This window comes from Physcomitrium patens, chromosome 16 (assembly GCF_059467195.1).
Source record: "Physcomitrium patens ecotype Gransden chromosome 16, ASM5946719v1, whole genome shotgun sequence".
Classification (NCBI taxonomy): Eukaryota; Viridiplantae; Streptophyta; class Bryopsida; order Funariales; family Funariaceae; genus Physcomitrium; species Physcomitrium patens.
In genome coordinates this window covers 3,514,130-3,537,037 of record NC_143425.1, presented here as the reverse complement: position 1 = coordinate 3,537,037, position 22,908 = coordinate 3,514,130, and the positions used below count along the sequence as shown (strand labels likewise).

At 32.2% G+C, this 22,908-nt stretch overlaps 1 protein-coding gene across 1 annotated transcript; it reads right to left on the bottom strand.

The window, feature by feature from the left end:
• Nucleotides 1–942: 942 nt before the first annotated feature.
• On the bottom strand, nt 943–4,155 carry LOC112293204 (lipid phosphate phosphatase 2). Its single transcript, XM_024542375.3, has 8 exons — nt 3,795–4,155; nt 3,266–3,510; nt 3,026–3,113; nt 2,792–2,901; nt 2,582–2,681; nt 2,235–2,423; nt 1,909–1,971; nt 943–1,721 (listed from the first exon to the last, which is right to left on the bottom strand). Exons 1-8 carry the CDS (start codon nt 3,808–3,810, stop codon nt 1,564–1,566), a joined length of 969 nt encoding a protein of 322 aa, XP_024398143.1. The 5' UTR covers nt 3,811–4,155; the 3' UTR covers nt 943–1,563.
• Between the last annotated feature and the right edge of the window lie 18,753 nt (nt 4,156–22,908).

The window sequence follows — 22,908 nt, the reverse complement described above, 5'->3', positions numbered from 1 at the left end:
TTCTTCCTTTAGCATCTTTAATTTTCAAAGCATTTTGTAGCATAATGCTTGCATGACTAGTATCAAATTCTATTGCATTTACAACAGCAAAAAGATCATTTAAAATAAGAATAAATTCTATTTTAATACTATAAATTTTGATTAATAGATTATAACTTCTCTATCAAATATGTCTTATAATTTGAATTTGAAGAAGACATGGTTGATTAATTTGTCCAATATTTCTAATTATCAAATCAATTATAACATAAAATCATATTTGATGCTCTAATATCATGCTAAAAGAAGAGAAAGAGGAAAACAGAATATAATATGCAACAGTAATAATGATATTTATTAATTCTTGTAATATGTAATACAAAGGTTGATGTCAACCTGAGTTATGAAGGGATATTAAGTCATAATGTAACTTGACCCACAATCTTGAATCACATTGATTTGGAAGTTTTTAGAAGAGACTTGCATTATTTTGCTTTTTTTGAGAATTGTATTAAGAAGGGGCTTTTCAAAAGATTGGTTTTAGTTATTGCTGTTCCATTTAGTTTCATGACATATATATATACACACACACGTGACTAATCACAAATGTTACTGGCCATGCAAATATTTCATGATTTTGAAAAAAAAAAAATAATAATAATAATGTTACAGTCCTGTTTTCTTTGCAACTATTCTGATGTGCACATACTTTAAAGTATTTTCTTTGCAACTGTTATGGTGTGCTTTGATTTATGTAGAGAGAGGAAGAGAATTTTTTTATTTATTGCAATACCTCAGTGTCATGTAAGTTAGGAATTAATGGGTTTGAGATTGATTTCTAACTTATATGGCACCGAGGTATTTGTTAATGGGTTTGAAAGTAAAATACTTAGAAGAGTAGAATTCTTTTTGTTTGCAGTATAAATCATCTACTAGTTTTTATTCAATTGCATGCAATTCAAAGAAATCAAAACTGAGTCATTTATTATTGTGAGAAAGAAGATAAGCCTGTACATTTTTGCAAGCTATGACAACAGATTTAGCCATTTTTCCTGGACTACATCACAGTATTCTACATTCACCTATTTTTCTGGAAGAGAAGAGAGAAGATTTAATCCTCGCCCTGCCTCTAAAGATATCTCACCGGGCAAATACAATAGTAACGAAGGATACTACTTGAGCACAAACCTCGCATTCAATCTAAACACTACATCAGCCATCAGGCGACACCCTTGTCTTTGCTATCAACATATACCGTTTCTGCGATTCATTTTCCATCCAATCTAAAACCATCACTGTGCGTCGCTAATCGAGATGGCCACATGAAAAAATAAATGCCCTATTCCTGATACCTCAGACTCCACTTGAATACGAAGCTAAATACTACGCACCGTTCTCATTGCAGAACGAAAGCTCCTCAATTTGATGTTATGAGCTTCAATACAATGATACGAGATGTCTACCTGGGACCCCAGTCGAGCTCTATTCACAAGTGCAAGACTCTGCTCCTAGTGCCAATTGCCTCAGCAGGGTGCCTTTACAGTGGTTTAAGAATGAGTGATGAAACGCATTGGTATGGAGAAATCAATGTCGTCCAGTCTCCAAATCAGCCGCTGCGCCTCCCACGTCCAAGGGAGTGATATGTCCGTTAGGACGGTGGGAGCTCATCATCGGCACAGCTCGAGGACCGTGTAAGCCGTGGCTGAAGATTCCTTGCGGCTCATACTCGTAGGGGTACCCAGCTGTTCAAAACAAACAGGGTGATTACAACTAAAATTAGCACATTGTTGTCAAATACTTTTCAAGCCAAGGAGAAAGCTTTGACAATGCAAGCAAAATTAACTCTACTTTGGGTTCAAACAGCACACGTTTCAAGTGACTTCAGCGTGGGATTATACAGCAGATGTAAACTGGTTGTTGACAACTTACCCCACTCTCGAGCGTAGATACTTGGATATAATTGTCTGTAGCAGACGTAGGCAATGAAAAGTCCTGCAAAATTCACAATACCAAAGCTTTCAGCACTTTAAAGGAGGAAAGTGCATTTCGATGTGGGCGAAAGATATCCCGTTGAAAAGATCGTGAATTCATTTAACATTTATGTGACATCTTAGTTTTTATAATTGGTAGTGTAGATATTCACAGCTTATGAAGTTGTTCAATGCAACATCTCAGCATGATTCCCGTGTAAGGTCCAGTACGAGCAGGGGGGTTTTCAGTTCTAAATCACATATTATCATCTTAACGTTGCTCACCAAGAAGGGCTGCAGCAATAATGTCCACCCATCGATGCTGGTAATCGTTAACCCGAGTGATTCCAATCAACCCAGCTGCTAGTACAGGAAGCAGGACCCAGAAAACTCTTGATGTATAGCCTCTCCTGTCGAAGAGACTCAACTTCCCAGCGAAGTAGAGTGACAAATAACCAAGACCAGCAAAAGCCCCTGTGACAATACCAAACAGATCGTAGTGACGATTAGGAAATATTAACACTAATGTGCAATGTCAAACAGAAATCCCGCTTTAGACTGCTAAAGAATCTGTCAATCACGGTGCAGCTTTCGACGAGTTCATTGAAAACAGAGAAATGTGAGTCACTTACATGAGACGTGGCCGCTCGGGAAACTTTTGTAAGCATCACGGAAAGCCCTCTCGTCGCCGGGATGGCAGATAACTCGCCGCTCCAAATCAGCCGTGTATTCCTGTTGGAAATTCAAACAATAAGCATGATATTCTATCTTGGTGTCTACAAACAAAAATAGAGCAAGAAGTAAAACGGCACGAGGCACAGATGGTTCGCAGAAAGCCATACCGCTTTACCATCAGGAAAGCACCGGTGGAAAAAGTCCGGGCGCGGCATTCCAACCAGATTCTTGATAGAATCTGTGAAGAGGGCTGTGATCACGATGGCAGTTGCAAGCCCTGCACATCAACAAATGCTAAATTGTAAATAATTCGCATGGCGAATTGTCCTTGATCAAAACTTCAAAAGTGTAATCTCGCAAGTCAGAATGTCCTGTATGTGGCAATTTTATCGACTGCTCACCTAGGAAGGCAGAGTGAAAATCTCGAATACTCCTATTCTTGATGAAAAGGACAACGAAAATGAGGAATGGCAGGACCACAGCAACAACCTGATAAGGCATCCAACAATAAGGTAAGTACCATGTGTACTGAATATACAGAGCATCGAAAAACGAGGTCAAATTATAACGAGAACAATATTTGCGGAACCAACTGCGCGTATGAATGAATGTTCCTAATGAAGAGAGACTTGGCTACGTACCCCAACACTCCATGTCGGGACAGTCTCTGGCTTCCTGGGGTACCGCAGATCTTCCATCATGGGTTCATTCACAAAACGATGGAACGGTGGAATGATGAAGTACATAATCAGTTCTAAGGCGATCATCACCCCTATCCACAACCAATCCCGCAAGTGATGCTTGATCAACGACACCAGGCTCACTTTAACGGTCATTCCGTCCATGGGACCTGCTGCGTAAGAATTGTGTCCACTGTAATGTCTTCCTGTACATCACAAAATAACAAAAAAAAAAAAAAAAACAACAACAACAACAACAACGTTCAGTGGGGTCTCCACGTTTGCAACCATGAAACAAACTACCCAGTGTCAACCAGTTCGACGATCGCGTGAACTACGAAAGCCGAAGGTCACGAAACCTTCAGTGGCTCACGGCTTACTAGCACGGTGCATGATTCTTAAAAATAAAAATAAAAATAAGAAAACAAAATCCAGAACAATACGAGTAGTTCAAAGCTACCCAAATTGGGTTTCGAGACACGGCAAATACCGTGGTGGTCGTCCATTTGGGGTTCCCTGCTTCCTGCCGCTCAAACTTCACCACCAAGCGATGAACCCTGGCAGCTGTATGTTTCGTGGAGACACCGAGTATGTCGCGAGAACGAAAGCAAATCCTCCACCTCTAGAAACAACTTGCCAGAGCCTGCTGTTGGGTGAAGTTGCGACCAGATGCAAACACTAGTCGAGGAAACGAACTGTCGCCATTGCCGCGATGATCCACCGACCGAGTAAACTCAAACGGCATTAATGATCCCGCGGTCGTCTTCGTAGCGTGATTACAGAACCATGCCTCCTCTACTACACATCAGAATCCGAGTGTCGAATCCACGAGAACACACGGCAATCTGCGAAGCTCATGAAGTAGACAACATTGCGATTGCGAAAAGATATAACAGGGGCTTCCGAACTCGGTGGTTCCCATCAATAGAACGTGGTTCTCCTTCACAACGGCGGCGTTCCCATCCTACCCCAGGAACGAAATTCAGAATCCGTTCCCGTCGTTCCCCATCGGGATCTTCCGGCATTTCGCCGGAGGGATGACGTCATCAGACAGGTGGCGATCTCCGAAGCGTGGATGACTTATTAGGCGCCACATGGACACCTCGTGGCAGAGCTGTGGACGTAGTCATTCCATCACGGTTCCATGCAGAGTTCGATCCATGGCGTGTCGGCGGAATCTTGGATGAAAAATGGATGTAATACACCGCATCTATCGTTCATCCAAATGGGTGGTTGACTTGCGCTACGAATGTGGAACTCATATCAGCCTCATATGTCAATGGAGGTTCTATCATCGTGGGATTAGACCACCCGAGGAGGTGACACATAATGTTCGCGGCTATGGGTGGAGCTATGAATGGAGTGCCTGAAGCCGTGTTCCGGCCCAGACAAAACCCAAAATTAGGGATATGCTTTACAAATACAGGCAGTTGGTAAGAAGCTCTAGATATACTTTACAATGGCTGATAATAATAATAATTATACAAATGGATTAATGCTGCTTTTATTTAAGCATCTCAAGAGGTGCTTTGGGGCGGTGGGGTATCACCGCGGCTTCTAATGCCGTATGCGGACACGTGGATTCAGTGCCTCATTGTCGTTCTAAAGTGGGGATGGGTATTCGGAGCCTGCTTTGTGGATTGGATTCTGTTTTATTGTGGGTTTTTTTTTCTTTTTTTTTAAGAAAGCCAAACCACATCAAGTATGAAATAGATATAGAGTTGGTATAAATAGTAAACTTAATAGATTGTTTTTGGAATGATGGGAATTTTATCACTAACAGGACGTGGTTCATGGTATTTGTTCATTTAGTTTGCATGCAAATTAACTGTGTTTTTAATGCAACTGAACAACAAAGGAGGAAATTCTGCATCAAGTTCACTTTGATATATATATATATATATATTTATTTATTGATACATACATCCATACATACATATTTTTTGTAAGCACACATAACTTGTTGACACTTTCATGAAAATAATTACTGTTATCAAGTTCATCACATGCACCAATTTTGATTTTTAAAATCAAAGATGCATCTTTTAATGAAAAGCATTGTGCAAAAATATAAAACACAAATTGTATCCATATTGATAATAAAATAATAAAAGAAAAACAAAAAAAAAATATATATATATATATATATATATTAATTTTAGTAAATTTTAAAAGATAATTTTTGAAATAAATAAATAAATATGGTAAGATTGTTTTGAAGTTTGTGATAATTTAAAAATTCATGTATTTTATCAATTTTAATTGTGTAATCCAAAAGCCATATTTGATTTTCAATTTTGGTGTTCTTTTAATAAAAATATTTATGTACAAGCACTGAAATATACATATACAATTATATTTCTAAACCAAGCTTTTTCACACCACTTGCATATTAATAATAATTATAACTTGACGTATTTGTAGAAACTAGAAGAAGATGATGAAGAAAAACAACAAAAAATAAATTGATTATATACATAGCAATCTTCAAAAATTTGAAAGAGAGAAATATACAATAATGTTGTTCATCAATTGAAAGTTTCTGAGAAAATTGAGTCAATAAGTAAAATTTTAAAAACATCATAAGAATAATTATAATCTGAAAAAAAATAGATACATAAAAAATAACATGTGTGCATATATATATATATATATATATATGCATGTGTTCCTAATAATATTAATAATCTATTAAGGACATGAATCTCAAAGAAAGAAAATTTCAATACATTCTTATGTTACTTGAAAAGATTAAAAAATCACTCAAAGATAGTAATATATTGAATTAGAATAGCTATTGCTAAAGACAAGAAGACTAGAAAGTCTTGAAATAAGACTAAGGACTAGAAAGGTCCTGATAAGAGTGAAGAAGGCTTCACTCTTACTTCTATATATACTATCCAACTAAGAGCTATGTGATAATATTCTATAGGACCTCTAATACATGTCCAATTTGTGAGACACTTGTCTTAACTTACAAGGCAAGTTTCCTATATGCATGCCACATTGTCAAAGAGAAGAACTTAATGAAAGTAAATAAAAAAGTATAATAAAATAAAAATAAAGAAGCATGTATATTAAAAAAAAATTGGAATGACTATTGCTAAATAACAAGGAAAGTAGAGACTCTTGAATCTAAACTAGAAGTAAGAAAGGAGTTGAGAAGAGTGAAGAGGTCTTCATTCTTGCCTCTATATATACTATCTAACTAGAAACTATGTTGTCATACTATATTTGCTTATAATATGTAAAATTTAGTTAGGACATATAATATGTTCATAAGTCTTGGTGTATGTTAGAATGGTTAATAGATTAATTTAAAGAGAGTGGATATAAGAAACTTTATTTTGAGTTTTATCTTTTATTATTATAGCATTTTAAAAAGATTATAGGACCTAAATATTTAATATGAAGCTTTGAGAGGAGATTAGAGCCTAAAGAAGAAAATCTTAACTACTAGGGGGCTTATTGGGAGGGATAAAAGCAAGGCATGGTTGGATGAAGGCAAAGAATGAGAGTCTTTATTCCCATTGGTCGAAGGCCATGCCCAATGGTGTCAAGGACAAGAACTCGATGAAAAAGCAATTCAGACAAGTGAGCCTTCACTTAAAGAAAGGTAACAAAATATAAATAAACAAGTTTGTATATTGAAAAAGAAACTGGAATGACTATTGCCAAAAGACAAGAAAACTAGAGACCCTTAAAACTAGACTGGAAGCAAGAAAGGAGTTGACAAGAGTGAAGAAGGCTTCACTCTTGTCTCTATATATACTATCTAACTAGGGGCTTCGTGGCAACGTTCTATAGGACCTCCAATATGTGTTGATTTTGTAGGCCACATGCCTTGACTTGCAAGGCAAGTTTTTCTACATGTGGGCCACATAGTTAGCTTGATCTTCAAGCTAACAACATGTGTGGCACATGGCTAACTTGTTCACCACGTTTCTAATCCAAAAAGTCAATTAAAGATACCTATGAAGTCAAAGCAGTAACTATGAAGCTTGTAGGAAGCTTCTATATTAAATACTATAGAATTAACTTACTTTTACTTACTTTTACTTACTTCCACCTATTTGTATATGTAATTACTAGCTTACATGAGTGTGTCCGTGACATTATCTCCCCTTCTAGGCATGAATTCCACAAGGAGCGGTCATCATATGTTGAGGAAATCTATGATGCGACGAATTGTATTCGCCACATACTCTGATCTTTGTTCTCTTTGAAGATGATTGATAGGGCCTCTCAACCATCGGTAGTGTCCCATACCACGATGGAAAGACCACCCAATTATTTGATCATTTTTGAGGCATTTATAACTTCCTTTGAATAGATCATTTGGAACACCATCAAGAGTTGATCCTACCTCTAGCAAAAATACCAAATATCGAGAGTCCCTTCCCAAATCATGATACCAAACGCATTATATCTCGCCATCTATTCAAGGAAGAACATGTCATTCTTAAAGATCTTTATCTCGATTGCGTCGTCTTGAAGGTTGTGATAATTGTAATGTCTCATCCGGCAGGTCAGCAAATGAAGGCTCTTGAGTCGAATCCGCTGGTTGTTGGTTCTCCATCTCTTGAGCATGACAACTACAAAGAAGCTACAAACAAGGATTGAAAGTAGAATGTTATCTTGCCTAGATGTTGTTTCTTTTATAAAAAAGATTTTCATCTTGATTTTGATGGATGTCGTCGATGAAAAGCCTCCACTACCTTTGCTGCATTTGTAAGATTCTTTATTGGCTCCCATGTGCGTTCACTAATATCATATCCATGCCAATGGACAAGATATTCTAATTTATTTCGGCGTCGCTTTGAATCTAAGACTTCTTCTACTTCAAACTCTTCATTATTGTCCACTTCTATAGGAAGTGGTGGAGCTTGTTGTCTTCTTAGTATGTCCACTGTCTTGTATGGTTCAAGAAGAGACACATGGAATACTAGATTGATTTTCATTGACTCCAGTAGATGTAACGATATGCAACTGGATTGATTTGTGTAGAAATAGAAAATGGTCCAAGTCTTTGATAGTCCAACTTGTCACAAGGACGAATGGTCTTGATATTACGACAAAGTAGCCATACCTTATCACCCAAGAGGAATGGTGGTTGTTCCTTTCAATAGACATCTGCATTGAACTTTTGTTGTTCTTGAATTTAAATTTAGAGGGATCATGAGATTTAGAAGAATTATTCTTGATATCATGAACAAGAGGGACTGAAGACATACTTAACTGGACTTGCTTAAGAAAAGTTAAATCAACAGTCAATGTTGATTTTATTACTCGAAGATGAAATTGCTTCGGCTTCAAGAGAACCATTCTTTGTTGCTCAAAAGCTGCATCTCTTTCTTTTGGTGCAAGATAAGAACGTCTAGACAAGGCATCGGACAAACCTTATTTTTTTTCTCGCCGATAAGTGATAATGAACTCGAATCTTGATAAAGACATGCTCCAATGAACTTGACGACGATTTAATATGCATGCTGACATAAAATAATCGAGGTTCTTGTGATCCGTATACATGGTGACTGGACTGGAAGTGCCTTCTAGATAATGATGTCATTTTTGAAAAGAATCCACAATTACATGAAGTTCTTTGTCATGGATCTCATAATTAATTTCTACTGCTGAGAATTTTCTTGAATGAAAGGCTAGTGGATGAAGTTTGTCATCTGTTCCCATTTGTGACAAAATCGCACCCAGAGCAAAGTCTGATGCATTTGTTTCCATAAAGAATGCTTTGAAAAAATCAACACGATACAAGATTGGTACAGAAACAAACGCTATCTTCAAAGATTCAAAAGCAACTTTTACTTTTTGATTCCATTGGAGTTTATCTTTACAAGTCAAACGTGTAAGTGGAGCTGCAACTCGAGAGAAGTCCTTGATGAAGATCCGATAGTAGTTGACAAATTCCAAAAAGCATTGGACATCTCTTACCGTTTTTGGGATCTTCCAATCTATAATAGTTTGAACTTTCTTAAGATCCATCATAAGTCCATCATTTGAAATGATGTAACCTAAGAAATTGACTTGATTAGTGTGGAATATACACTTTTTTATCTTGGCATAGAGTCTTGCATCCCTTAATTTTTGTAATACACAATGAACATGAAGTTCATATTCTTCTGGATTCTTAGAATAGATCAAGATGTCGTCTAGATAACAAACCATAAAATCGTCCAAAAACTCTAGAAAAATATCATTCATTAGATGTTGAAAGGCTGCTGGAGCATTTGTAAGTCCAAAAGGCATGACGTTGTATTCAAAATGTCCATACCTAGTTCGAAACACAGTCTTCTATTCATCTCCTTCTTTGATGCATACTACATTGTATGCTCCCCGGAGATCTATTTTTGTATAGATCTTAGCTTGATTCAGCTGATCAAGAAGTCCAGATATTAAAGATAGATGATACCTGTTCTTGATGGTAATCTTGTTGAGTCCTCGATAATCAACACACATCCACAATGATCCATCTTTTTTCTTCACAAATAGAATTGGAGCTCCTACTGGAGTTTTAGAATGGCATATGAAATTCTTGGCTAGACTTTCTTCAATATACTCCTTGAATTTAGTCAACTCATTTTGTGATAAACTATAGATTGGTCCGAATGGCAGTTGTGCTCCTTCTTGAAGATCAATTGAGCAATCATAGGGACAATGTTCTAGGATTGTATCTGCATTCTTTTTTTTAAATACATCTTGAAATTCTTGATATTGGCTTGGAATGCCACATGAAGTCTTTCTACCAGTAGAAACAGGTGTAGCATAAATAATATATGGTGATTCTTTCATAGCAGCATGCAAGAAAGTTTTTGCACCTATAAATATGGATTTAATTGAACTGGATTTATGACTTTCTATTTAATTAATTACACTATTAGTTATACTTTTAGAGAAAGTAAGAGTTCAAGAAATCTAATCTATTTAAGGGTTATATTTTTTTAACCATAATAAACCTAAAATGACTGGATTAGAGGGTGATCTAATGATATTAAATACTACAAAGCTATTATTACCATTGATTATTACTTCTATAAGAAGGATTTCATGAGTTATATCTCCAGAAGACAATGGACGACCATCAATGACTTCTACATGAACAAGTTTAGTTTTCTTTACTAAAGATATGGTATGTCTTTTAGTAAATTCTTCATCTAAGAAACACGCTGAGGCTCCTGAATCTAACAAGGCAGAGGCTTTGTAATATTTAGGTCCTAAAATAACATTTAATGTAAAACAAAGAGAGGGCTCTGAAGAGAGAATAGGACCTTTACTAGATGTTGTGCAAGGTTTTAGCCGCACGGTCTCTATTGTAACTGGATAAACTCATTTTTCAACATATTGTGTTCTTTCACAGCCATACTCCTCATTTTTTGATTGCGTCGTTTCTTTGGATAATGTTGAGCAGTGTCCTTTGGTTCTCCACAATATAAACATAATCCTTCTTGACGACAACGAGTCTTTTTTTGCTCAGTAAGAGGTTTGAAACGTACTGCATTAATTTGTATATCGTCTTCTCCTGAATGTATGTATTGAAGAGGTGTTGGTGTTGCCATTGAATTATAGTAACGTTGAGGTCCACTTGTACGGTTCTCATATCGAAATTCAAAAAGGCAATTATTACATTTCATAGCAAAGTCAATTGCTTGACTCAATATTTGAGGATCAAGTAAGTTGAGCATTAATTTTTTTACCTCATATTGTAATTCGTAGAGAAATTGGCTAATAAGTGCAGCATCATCCAACTTGATATCAGTTGTAAGTTGTCAAAATTGTGAAGCATACAACATTACTGATTGATTATCTTGTTATAAAATATGGATCTTATTGGTTGCAATACGAATTGCATCATGTTTTCCATACATGGATCGAAACTCCACCAGAGAAGCCTCTAGATTATCTAATATTAAATCTCGTAGTTCAAGAAAAGATGAAAACCACGATAGTACTGAATCTGAAAGAAGCATATCAATGAATCTAACTTGTGATCTTGGAGTTGGATAGCTTTGGGGTTGGAGTTCAATCACAAATTACACTTGATTGATAAATCCTCAAAACTTGGACTTGGTGCCATCAAACTTCTCGTGTAGGGCAATTCTTGGTTCTCTAGTACTGGAAGGGCGTTCTACCATAAGAGAAAAGACATGGTTTGGTGCATATGTTGAAGCAGCTCCAACCATTTCTATATCTTCACTTCCTGCCAATCTTGTTGCTCTTTGTGGTGGTAAATTGAGTTAATGCATCGCAAGCATTAACTCCCTCAATTTCTCCTGCATTTGTGCCATTGCACTCTTCATTTCAACAAGTTCTGCCATGATAACACTTAGAAAAGAGAAGATGTCTAATATCGCTCAAGACAAATAGAAGAGAGGACTTGAGAATAAAGAAAATACTAAGGACAATATCAGTTTAAAAGAAGGTAATCCATAAATTCTAATATGCTTATATTTTATCAAAAAAAAGGGGTAATCCACTCTTAATCAAAATTAGACAAAGCTCTGATATTGTAGGTGTACTCTTGTCAATCTATCAAGGATAAGAACTCGATGAAAAAGTAATTCAGACAAGTGAGCCTTCACTCAAAGAAATGTAATAAAATATAAATAAACAAGTATATATATTAAAAAAGAAACTCGAATGGCTATTGCCAAAAGACAAGAAAACTAGAGACCCTTGAAACTAGACTAAAAGCAAGAAAAGAATTGACAAGAGTGAAGAAGGCTTCACTCTTGTCTCTATATATACTATCTAACTAGGGGCTTTGTAGAAACGTTCTATAAGACCTCTAATATGTGTTGACTTTGTAGGCCACATGCCTTGACTTGCAAGGCAATTTTTTTTATGTGTGGACCACATAGTTAGCTTAATCTTCAAACTAACAACATATGTGGCACATGGCCAACTTGTTGATCACATTTCTAACCCAAAAAGTCAATTAAAGACAACTATGAAGTCAAAGCAGCATCTATAAAGCTTCTAGAAAACTTCCATATTAAATAATATAGAATTAACGTACTTTTACTTACTTTTATTTATTTCCACCTATTTGTATATGTAATTATTAGCTTACATAAGTATGTCCGTGACAAATGGACTTTTAAGGAGGCTGCTTGAGGCCTTATTAGGAATTAGGGTTTTTTTTTTTTCTAAGTCATTCAAGCTTTGGATGCTAGATTCAATAAGTTTAGGATTTTGAATACAAATTAGGTACAAATTTTGTGTGATTTGGAGTTTTTATAAAGGAGTTATTAGTATTCATAGTTAAGGTGTCAATTTCATACCTACTACTACTCTTTGGTGCATAACATACGTTTATAGAGAGCAATAAAAGTTTGGTGACTAAGATTGAACAGAACACTTTTTTGAATACACCTTTCATATATTATTTGATGAATTTGGAATTCGGATGAAGAAGTTATAGAAGGTTGAAGTCAATACATCCAAATCAAAGATAGTAAGTAAGTTGTTTTATTCATAGTAATGGTTGGAGTCATATCTTGAGTTTCTCAAAGAATTTTTGGATCAAACCTTTTGAAGAAGGTAGATAATTGTGTTAAGAAACTATACATACAAACTTTGTGGCATTTAGATGTTTAGTTTGTGAGATATAAAGAAAAGTATACACAAGTATATAAAAACTAGAATTTGAAGCTATTATTAGGTTTTTGGTGATATCTTAAGATCCACATAGAATTTGCAATTGAAATTTGTTGTAGAAGTTGATATGAATACATCAATACTTCATATAAAATTTGAGTAAGTTTGGACATTCAGATCAAGAGATATGAAGTATTGAAGTTCAAGAAAATTTCCACATAAGGATATACAAGGTTTTATAGGATTTTATCATATATTTGAATGTTGTTAGTTACTTGAGGCTTATGTATTTGGTATAATTACTCCAAAAAAGAAAATTTTACATATAAACTTAGGGCTTTCCTTATTTTGAAGCTTGATTGAGCAATTAGTAGCAGCCAGGAGCCCATTGCTTTCTTGAAGCAAACTCTCTACCTTGACAACGTAGCGATGTTCTGTAAGACCTCTAATATGTGTTGACTTTACAAGACATATGCCTTAGCTTACAATGCAAGTTTTCAATGTATGTGCCACATAGTTAGCTTATTTTTCAAGCTACCAACATGTATGGCACATGACTAACTTCTTGACTACGTTTGTAATCTAAAAAGTCAATTATAGACACCTATAAAGTCAAAGTAATATCTATGAAGCTTCTACAAAGCTTCCATAGAAGATATTATGGAATTAATCTACTTTTATTTACTTTTATCTACTTCTATTTAATCATATACATAATTATTGGTTTATATGTATATGTCTATGATATTAGCCTCCCTTCTAGGGAGAAGTTCTATGAGGAGCAATTATCATATGTTGAAAAAATCCAAGATTTGAGGAATTGTGTTTGCCACATACTCTGATCTTTGTTTGCTTTGAAGACCTTTTAACTATCGATATTGTGTCATATCAGGGCAAAAAAAACACCCAATTATTTGATCATTATTGAGGCCTTCATAACTTCCTTCAAATAAAACATTTGAAACACCATCATAAATTGTTCCTACCTCTATTAAAATAACCAAACATTGGGAGTCTCTTCCAAGGTTGTGATACCAAATGCGTTGTATCTTGCCATCTATTCGAGGAAGAATATGTTGTTCTTGAGGATCTTCATCTTAATTGCATTATCTTGAAAATTGAGACAATCATAATATCTCATCTAGTAAATTAGTAAATGAAGGTTCTTGAATCAAATCCGTTGGTTGTTGATTCTCTATCTTTTTAGTGTTACAAATACAAAGAAGCTACTACAGAAATAGAAAATAGAATATTATCTTGTCTAGATCTTGTTTCTTTTATAGGAAAGATCTTTATTTTGATTTTGATGGATGTTGTTGATGAAAAGCCTCTACCTTTATTACTGCATTTATAAGATTCTTTACTGGCTCCCATGTGCATTCACTAGTATCATATCCACGCCAATGAACAAGATATTCTAACCTATTTTGGCACTATGTTGAATCTAAGACTCCTTCAACTTCAAATTCTTCATTATTGTCTACTTCTGTAGGAAGAAGTGGCACATGTCTTCTTCTTAGTATCTTCATTATCTTATATGGTTCAAATAAAGATATATAAAATACATAATGGATCTTCATTGATTTTGGTGTTGGAATAGAGAGAGTTTGCCTCAAGAAAACGCTAGGCTTTTGGTTGCCACTAAATACTCAATCAAGCTTAAGATATAAAAGTACCAAGTTTATATATATATAATATTTTCCATTTTAGGGCAATTACATCAATATATAAGCCCAAGTACCATGAAAACATCCAAATGTATGATAAATTATCTTAAAACCTTATATATCTTTATGAAAAATATTTTTTGAACTTCAACAGCTCATATCTGACAATTGGATCATCCAAACAATCGTAAAATTTACTTAAATTATTAATATACTTTCAAAAACTACCACAAAAAAATTCAATTGCAAATTTGTTACGGATCTTGAGATATTATCAAAATCCTAACAGTAGCTTTAAACCCTAGCTTACATTCACCCACGTGCTATTTTCTTTATATCTCACAAAATAAGTACTCAAATACCATGAAACTTTGATCTATAGCTTCTTAACCTAATAACTCATACTTATAGAAATTTTGAGCTAAGCAATCATCTAAAAATTCAAGATATGGCTCCAATCATTACTACCAACAAAATGACTCACTTGCTGCCTTTGAATTACATGTGCTATCTTCAATGCCCTATAACTCCTTCATCTAGACTTGGAATTCATCAAAAAATATATGTAAAGTGTAGCCAAAAAAGTTTTCTCTCCAATTCCACTTGCCGATCTTTCATTTCTCTTTGTATGCATATTTTATGCTTCAAAGAAAGACAATAGATACAAATTTGACACCTTAACTTTGAATACATATATTGCCTTTACAAAAACTCCAAAGCACACAAATTCTTCACCCAAATTATACCCAAAATCCTGAACTTAGTGATATCAGCCTCTAAAGCTCAAATGACTTTGAAAAAAAAACCCTAATCTTTAATAAGGCCTTAGGCAACCTCCTTGAAGTCCATTAGGCATGGCCTACAATCAATAGGAATGAAGATCTCCATTCCTTACCTTCATCCAACCATGCCTTGCTTTTATCCCTCCCAATAAGCCTCTTACTAGTTAAGATTTTCTTCTTTAGGCTCTAATCTCCTTTCAAGGCTTCATACTAAATATTTAGGTTATATAATCTTTTTAAAATACTATTATAAAAAAAGATAAAACTCAAAATAAAGTTTCTTATATCCACTTTCTCTAAATTAACCTATTAACCATTCTAACATATACCAAGACTTATGAATATATTATATGTCCTAACTAAATTTTACATACTATAAACAAATATAGTACGACATTGATAGGTATAATTGATAAACAACTGGATTGATTTATCTACTAATAGGAAAAGTTCGAAGCTTATGGTAGTCCAACTTATTACAAGGATGAGTAGTCTTGATATTACAATGAAGTAAACATACCTTGTCACCTACATTAAATTATAGTTGTTCATTTTAATAGGCATCTACAATGATCTTTTGTTATTCTTGACCTTCTTTTAATTACTCCTTCATTATTGTATGTAGCTCGAATAAACAATTTGTCAAATCTTTTGCTCCAAGATTATGAACTTTTGAAAAGTCAAAAGTATCAAATTGTACATGATAACTATAATTGGCAAAGAAAGATGTTATGTAGAAAAATTTATCATAGTATTATAAAAAAAACTTTGCTAATGGCAAGATGATTCTTCAAATGTTTTATTGATAATTGATGGTACATCTTAAGTATTGCTTCAAAACTTGATTTACATGCTCCACTTGTCCATTAATTTAAGGATAAAAGACCAAAGATAAGTTTATATCTATCTTTAAAATCTTCAAAAGGATTTTCCAAAATCTCAATATAAATTGAGTCTCTCTATTTGATATAATATCCTTCGACAATACATGATATCAATAGATATTGTCAAGGAAAAGCTTGGCTGTTTCTTCACTTTTGATAGATTTTGTACATAGTAAAAAAATATATCATCTTTGTAAAATAATCTACTATCAAAATTATAAAATCATAAAAACCTAAGACTAGAAGATCCATGATAAAATCCATAGAAACAAAAGACCATGGTTGTTTTGGAATAGTTAATAGTTGAAGAAGTTCGTAAGGTCGATAACATGAAGTTTTTAATCTTCAGTAAATATCACATGATTGAAAAAAATCTTTGAATGTCTTCCACATTTGTGGCCATCAAAAATCTCTAAATATTAGCTCTAAATTCTTTTTGTATCTAACTTATTTAGCTGTTGAAAAATTGTGGCATGCTTGAAGAACATGTAAATATACTTCTCTTTTTGGAACATATAAGCACCTTTTGAAATAGAGTAGATTTTTTTTGAATTTAAATTTGGAAGTATCATGAGACTTAAAAGAAAGATTCTTAATATCATAAAAAAGAGGATCAAAAGACATATTTGATTGAATTTATTTGACAAAGGTTGAATCAACAGTTAATGTTGATTTTATTACTCTAAGATGAAAATGCTCGAGTTTCAAGAGAATTATTCTTTATTTATCAAAAGATACATTTTCTTCTTTTGATATAAGATAAGAATGTCTAAAAAGGGCGTTTGATTAATCTTATTGTTTTCTACGTCAATATGTGATTTTAAAAATAAATCTTGATAAAGACATGCTCCAATGATATTGTATGGCATGATTTGTAATCTAAGAATATACTAGATACTTAGCTATAGAGAGTTTAGCTTTGGATTATATATAATATCTTAGCTTCCAAAAATCCCTTTGTTTTGCACAAAATCTCAAATTATAACAAAATCTTTCAAAATATTTTCTTTCTACAAAAAATATTTTTATCTTGAACTTTAGAAAATCATATTTCTTGATCCAATCATTCAATTTTTCTTAAATTTTTATATGACATAGATTCTATCCTTAAGCTATATATATATATATATATATATATATATATATAAAAATTCTAAATCTATTACTGATCTTTTGGCATCTTAAAAATCCTAAAAGTTACTCTAAACCCTAATTTGTAAGTACTTGAATACTATTTTCTTCATGTCTCAAAAATCCAAAATCCAAATGCCACAAAATTTGTGCATAAAGTTTATTAATATGATTACACACAATCTGAAAAAATTTGAACTAAAATCTTGTCAAATTTCTCAAGTTACAGCTCAAAACACAATCACTAGTAAATTGGGTCACTTACTACCCTTAAATTTGAAGTGTTGACTTCAACTTCCAATATTTCTTTCATTTCGACATAGAATCTATCAAATAATATGCTAAAAATTTAGCCAAAAAAATAATCTTTCTAATTCCAATTAACAATCTTTTATTGCTTTATGTACACGTAAGTTATATCCAAAAGCATAATAGTAGGTACAAAATCAACACCTTAACTTTGAGTGCCTATATTTCTTTCATATAAACTCCAAATCATGTAAAATTTGTACCAAAACCATAGCAAAAATCCTGAACTTGCTGACCTTAGCCTCCAAAGCTCAAATGCCTTTGAAAGAGTAACTCTAATTCCTAATAAGGCCTCGGACAACCTCCTTGAAGCCCATTGGGCATGATTTTTGGCCAATAGAAATAGAGATTTTCATCATCTATCTCCATTCATCCATATGGATGCCTTAGTTTCTCTTTTTGCTACCAAAATCCCTCTCTAATCTTTTTTCTTATAAGTTCTAGATAATATATGTCCTAAACATTAATTAAAAGAAACAAAATAAGACTTCAAGGCTTGCCAATGTTTAGAAAAGGTATCTCTAAACGTATAAAAATTACTACTAATAAAACCAACTTCAAAAGTCACTATCAAAAGAAAATAAATTTATATAAATTCTAATAGAAGTTTTTTTAAAATATCTCTTTTTGAGATAATAATCTATCCACGTCCTATAATCAACAAAAATCTATTAATATGGCTTTTACCATGTTGTCTTATATATTGTGTATTAAATATATAAACATATTATTTTTACATGGTAGCCAAACTATAACACAACAATGGACTTAGCAAAGATTCAAAACATGTGTTCACATGAAGATCTTTGAAATTCTTATGATCTGTACATATGATGAGTGGACTGAAAGTGCCTACTAAATAATGATGTCATTCTTGAAAAGAATCCACAATTTCAAGAAGCTCTTTGTTGTGGATCTCATAATTAATCTTGGTTGTTGAAATGCTTTTGGAATGAAAAACTACAAGGTGAAGTTTATCATATGTTTCGATTTAAATTAATATGGTATTCAAAGCAAAGTTTGATGTGTCTATTTTCATAAAGAATGTCTTAGAAAAGACAACATGATACAAGATTGGTTTAAAAAAAAAATTATCTTTAAAGCTTCAAATACTGCTTCCGCTTCTTGATTCTACTGAAGTTTGTCATTACAAGTCAAATGTGTAAGTGGAGCTACAATTCAAGAAAAGTCTTTGATAAAGATTTAATAGTAGTTGAAAAATTTAAAAAAGTATTAAATATTTCAAATTATTTTTGAGATCTTCCAATCTATAATAGTGTTAAATTTTTTAAGATCCATCATAAGTCCATCATTTGAAATGATGTAATCTAAGAAGTCAACTTAAGTAGTATAGAATATATATTTTTTTATCTTGGCATAGATTCTCACATCTCTTAATTTTTGTAACACACGATGAGTATAAAATTTATGTTCTTCTATATTCTTAAAATAGATCAAAATACCATCTAAATAATAGATAATAAAGTCATCTAAAAACTCTTAAAAAATATCATTCATAAGATGTTGAAAAGCTGCTAGTGCATTTATAAGTCCATAAGGCATGATATTATATTCAAAATGTCCGTACCTAGTTTGAAATGCAGTCTTCCATTCATCTTTTTTTTTGATGCATACCAAATTGTATGCTCCTCATAGATCTATTTTTGTATAGATCTTAGCTAAATTTAACTAATCAAGAAGTATAAATATTAAAGATAGTAGGTACCTGTTTTTGATGGTGATCTTGTTGAGTCCTCGATAATCGACACACATTTGTAATGATCCATCTTTTTTCTTCACAAATAGAATTGAAGCTCTTATTAGAGATTTGGAATAGCATATATTCTTGCCTAGATTTTCTTCAATATACTCCTTAAATTCAGCTAACTTATTTTGTGATAAATTATAAATTAGTCCAAATAGCGGTTGTACTTCTTTTTGAAGGTCAATTGAACAGTCATAGAGACGATGTTTTGAAAGAGTATCTACATTCTTTTCTTAAATACATCTTAAAATTCTTGATATTGGCTTGGAATGCCAATTGAAATCTTTACACTATTAGAAATAAATGTGATATAAATAACACAAGGTGATCCTTCTTTTGTAACATGCAAGAAAGTTCTTGTACTTCCAAACATAGGTTTAATTGTATTAGACTTGTGATTTTTTACTTAATTAATTAAATTCTTAGTTGTACTTTTAAAAAAAATAAAAATACAAAAAATCTAATTTACTTGAGGGTTGTATTTTTTTAACCACAATAAACCTAAAATGATTGAATTAGAAAGACATCCAATGATATTAAATGCCAAAAAGTTATTATGACCATTTTTTATTACTTCTATAAGAAGAAATTTTGTAAATAACATGTTCAAAAGTCAACGGATGACCATCTATGACTTCTACATGAATAAGTTTAATTTTCCTCACTAAAGATATGTTAAATTTTTTAGCAAATTCTTCATCTAAGAAACATGTCGAGACTCTTAAATCTAACAAGATATATGCTTTATAATTTTTAGGATCTAAAATAATATTTAATATAAAATAAAAAGAGGATTTTGAAGAGAGAATATGACCTCCATTAGGTATAGTACAAGGTTCCAGCCACACCGTCTCTATTATAGGTGAACAAACTTGTTTTTTGATATATTATATTCTTTGATATATGTACTCTTTATTTTATAATTGCATCACTTTTTTTAATAATATTAAATAATATATTTAGATTTTTCCACAATATAAGTATAATCTTTTCTGATGGTGATAAGTTTTTTTTTACTCAATAAAAGGTTTAAAAAATATCACATCAATTTACATATCTTCTACTTTCAAATGTATGTATTAAAGAGGCATTGATTTTTCTATTGAATTATAGTAATGTTGGGCCTCACTTGTCTAATTTTCATATCACAATTTGAAAATTTGATTGTGACTTTTCACAGCAAAGTCAGTTGCTTGACTTAATATTTGAAGATCAGGTAAGTTGAGTATCAATTTCTTTACTTCATATTATAATCCATAAAAAAATTGGCTGATAAGTGCAACATCATCCCATTTGATATCAGTTATAAGTTATCAAAATTGTAAAGCATATAATATTATAGATTGATTGCCTTGTTGCAAAATATAGATCTTATTGGTTATAATATCAGTTACATCATATTCTCTATACATATTTCAAAACCATACTAAAAAAGCTTCTAAATTATCTAGTATCAGATCTTGTTGTTTAAGAAAAGATAAAAACCATCATAATGCTAAACTTAAAAGAAGTGTACTAATAAATCTAACTTGTGATTATGGAATTGTATAGCTTTGGAGTTGAAGTTCAATCACAAGTTATACTTGATTGATAAATCTTCAAAACTTGGAGCTTATGCCGTCAAACTTCTTAAGTAGGGCAATTCTTGCTTTTCTAATACTAGAAGGATGTTTTGCCATAGGAAAAGAGAGATGATTTGGTGCAAATATTGAAATAGCTCCAATCATATCTATATCTTCACTTCTTACTATTATTATTGCTCTTTGTAGTGGTAAGCTAAGTTGATGCATAGTAAGCATTAATTCCTTCAATTGCTCTTATATTTGTGCCATTGCATTCTTCATTTTAATAAGTTCTATCATGATAATATTTAGAAAAAAAAATATATCTAATTTTGCTCAAGTCTTGTAGAAGAAAGAACTAGATATTAAAGAAGATACTAAGAACAACATCAATTTAAAAGAGGATAATTTGTAATTTCTAATATGCTTATGTCTTATAAAAAAAAGAAGTAATTCATTCTTAATAAAAAAAAAATAAGGCTTTCATATTATAAGTATATTTTTATAAATTTTTCAGAGACAAGAATTTGATGAAAGCAAATAAATAAGTATAATAAAATAGAAATAAAGAAGTATGCATATTAAAAGAAAATTAGAATGGCTATTGTCAAAAGATAAAGAAATTAGAGATTCTTGAATCTAAACTAGAAACAAGAAAAGAGTTGACAAGAGTGAAGAAATCTTCACTCTTAGTTCTATATATATTATCTAACTAAGAGCTATGTGGCGATGTTCTATAGGATCTTTAATATGTGTTGACTTTGTAAGACACATGCTTTACTTTACAAGGTAAGTTTTTTATGTGTGTGCCACATTATTAGCTTGTTCTTCAAGCTACCAACATGTGTGGCACATGGCTAACTTGTTGACCACATTTCTAATCTAAAAAATCAATTATAGACATCTATAAAGTCAAAGAAACATCTATAAAGCTTCTATAAAGCTTATACAAAAGATATTATGGAATTAATCTATTTTCGCTTACTTTTATCTACTTCTATTTAATTATATATGTAATTATTGGTTTACATGTGTATGTCCATGATACTCATTAGCTTATATCATAAGCTATCTATACATTATTATATTACATGTCTTCTTATTTGAAAATGCACCATGCACTTGGCTATAGAAGGTGAAGTTGTATGTTGCAACTATTTAAGAAATTCTAATAGGTATTAACAATTAAGAAAGAAGCAATTTGAATTCTAATGCAAAAGAGCTTAAAGCTAATTCAAAGTACTTAAAAATAATCTTCTTGATTACCTCAAGTAAATATAAATCTTAATTACCTTATTATTTGATTATTTATTGATTTATTTATTTTTTATAACTTCCAATTTTTTCTCCAAATCTTAATCTTAGGAAATAAGATTTAAGAAGCTATAATTTTTAATCTAACTATCCAATAGATGCAAAATTTTATATATTAGTGAAATAATATATTTTTTATATGTTCAAAAAATTTCAACTCAATCGAATTTATAAATTATGAAAAAAATGCAAAAGAATCGCATTGGTGTCTCTCAACAATCAACTTGAAGGTTGATGATGAAGTTCAAGAAATAATTTTTTTATCTCCAAATATTAAATTTAGCTCCAAATTGATGTATGGCTTGATATATTAGTCTACCAAAACTACACCAAATTTCTCATTGTTCCAATAAATAAACTTCAGATACTGCAAAAACTCTATTTGACTCTAAACTACCAACTTTTAGTACCTCCTTGTACTAATAATTGAATATCTCTCAATTTCAATTATAATAGTATGAAAGCTTATATACAATTAGCACACCTATTTAACTACTCATAGAAAAAATTTCAATTGTAGATGTTGTATGAATCTTACAAATCAATTGATAGTGTTAGCCCTAATTTTATTATTCAAATCC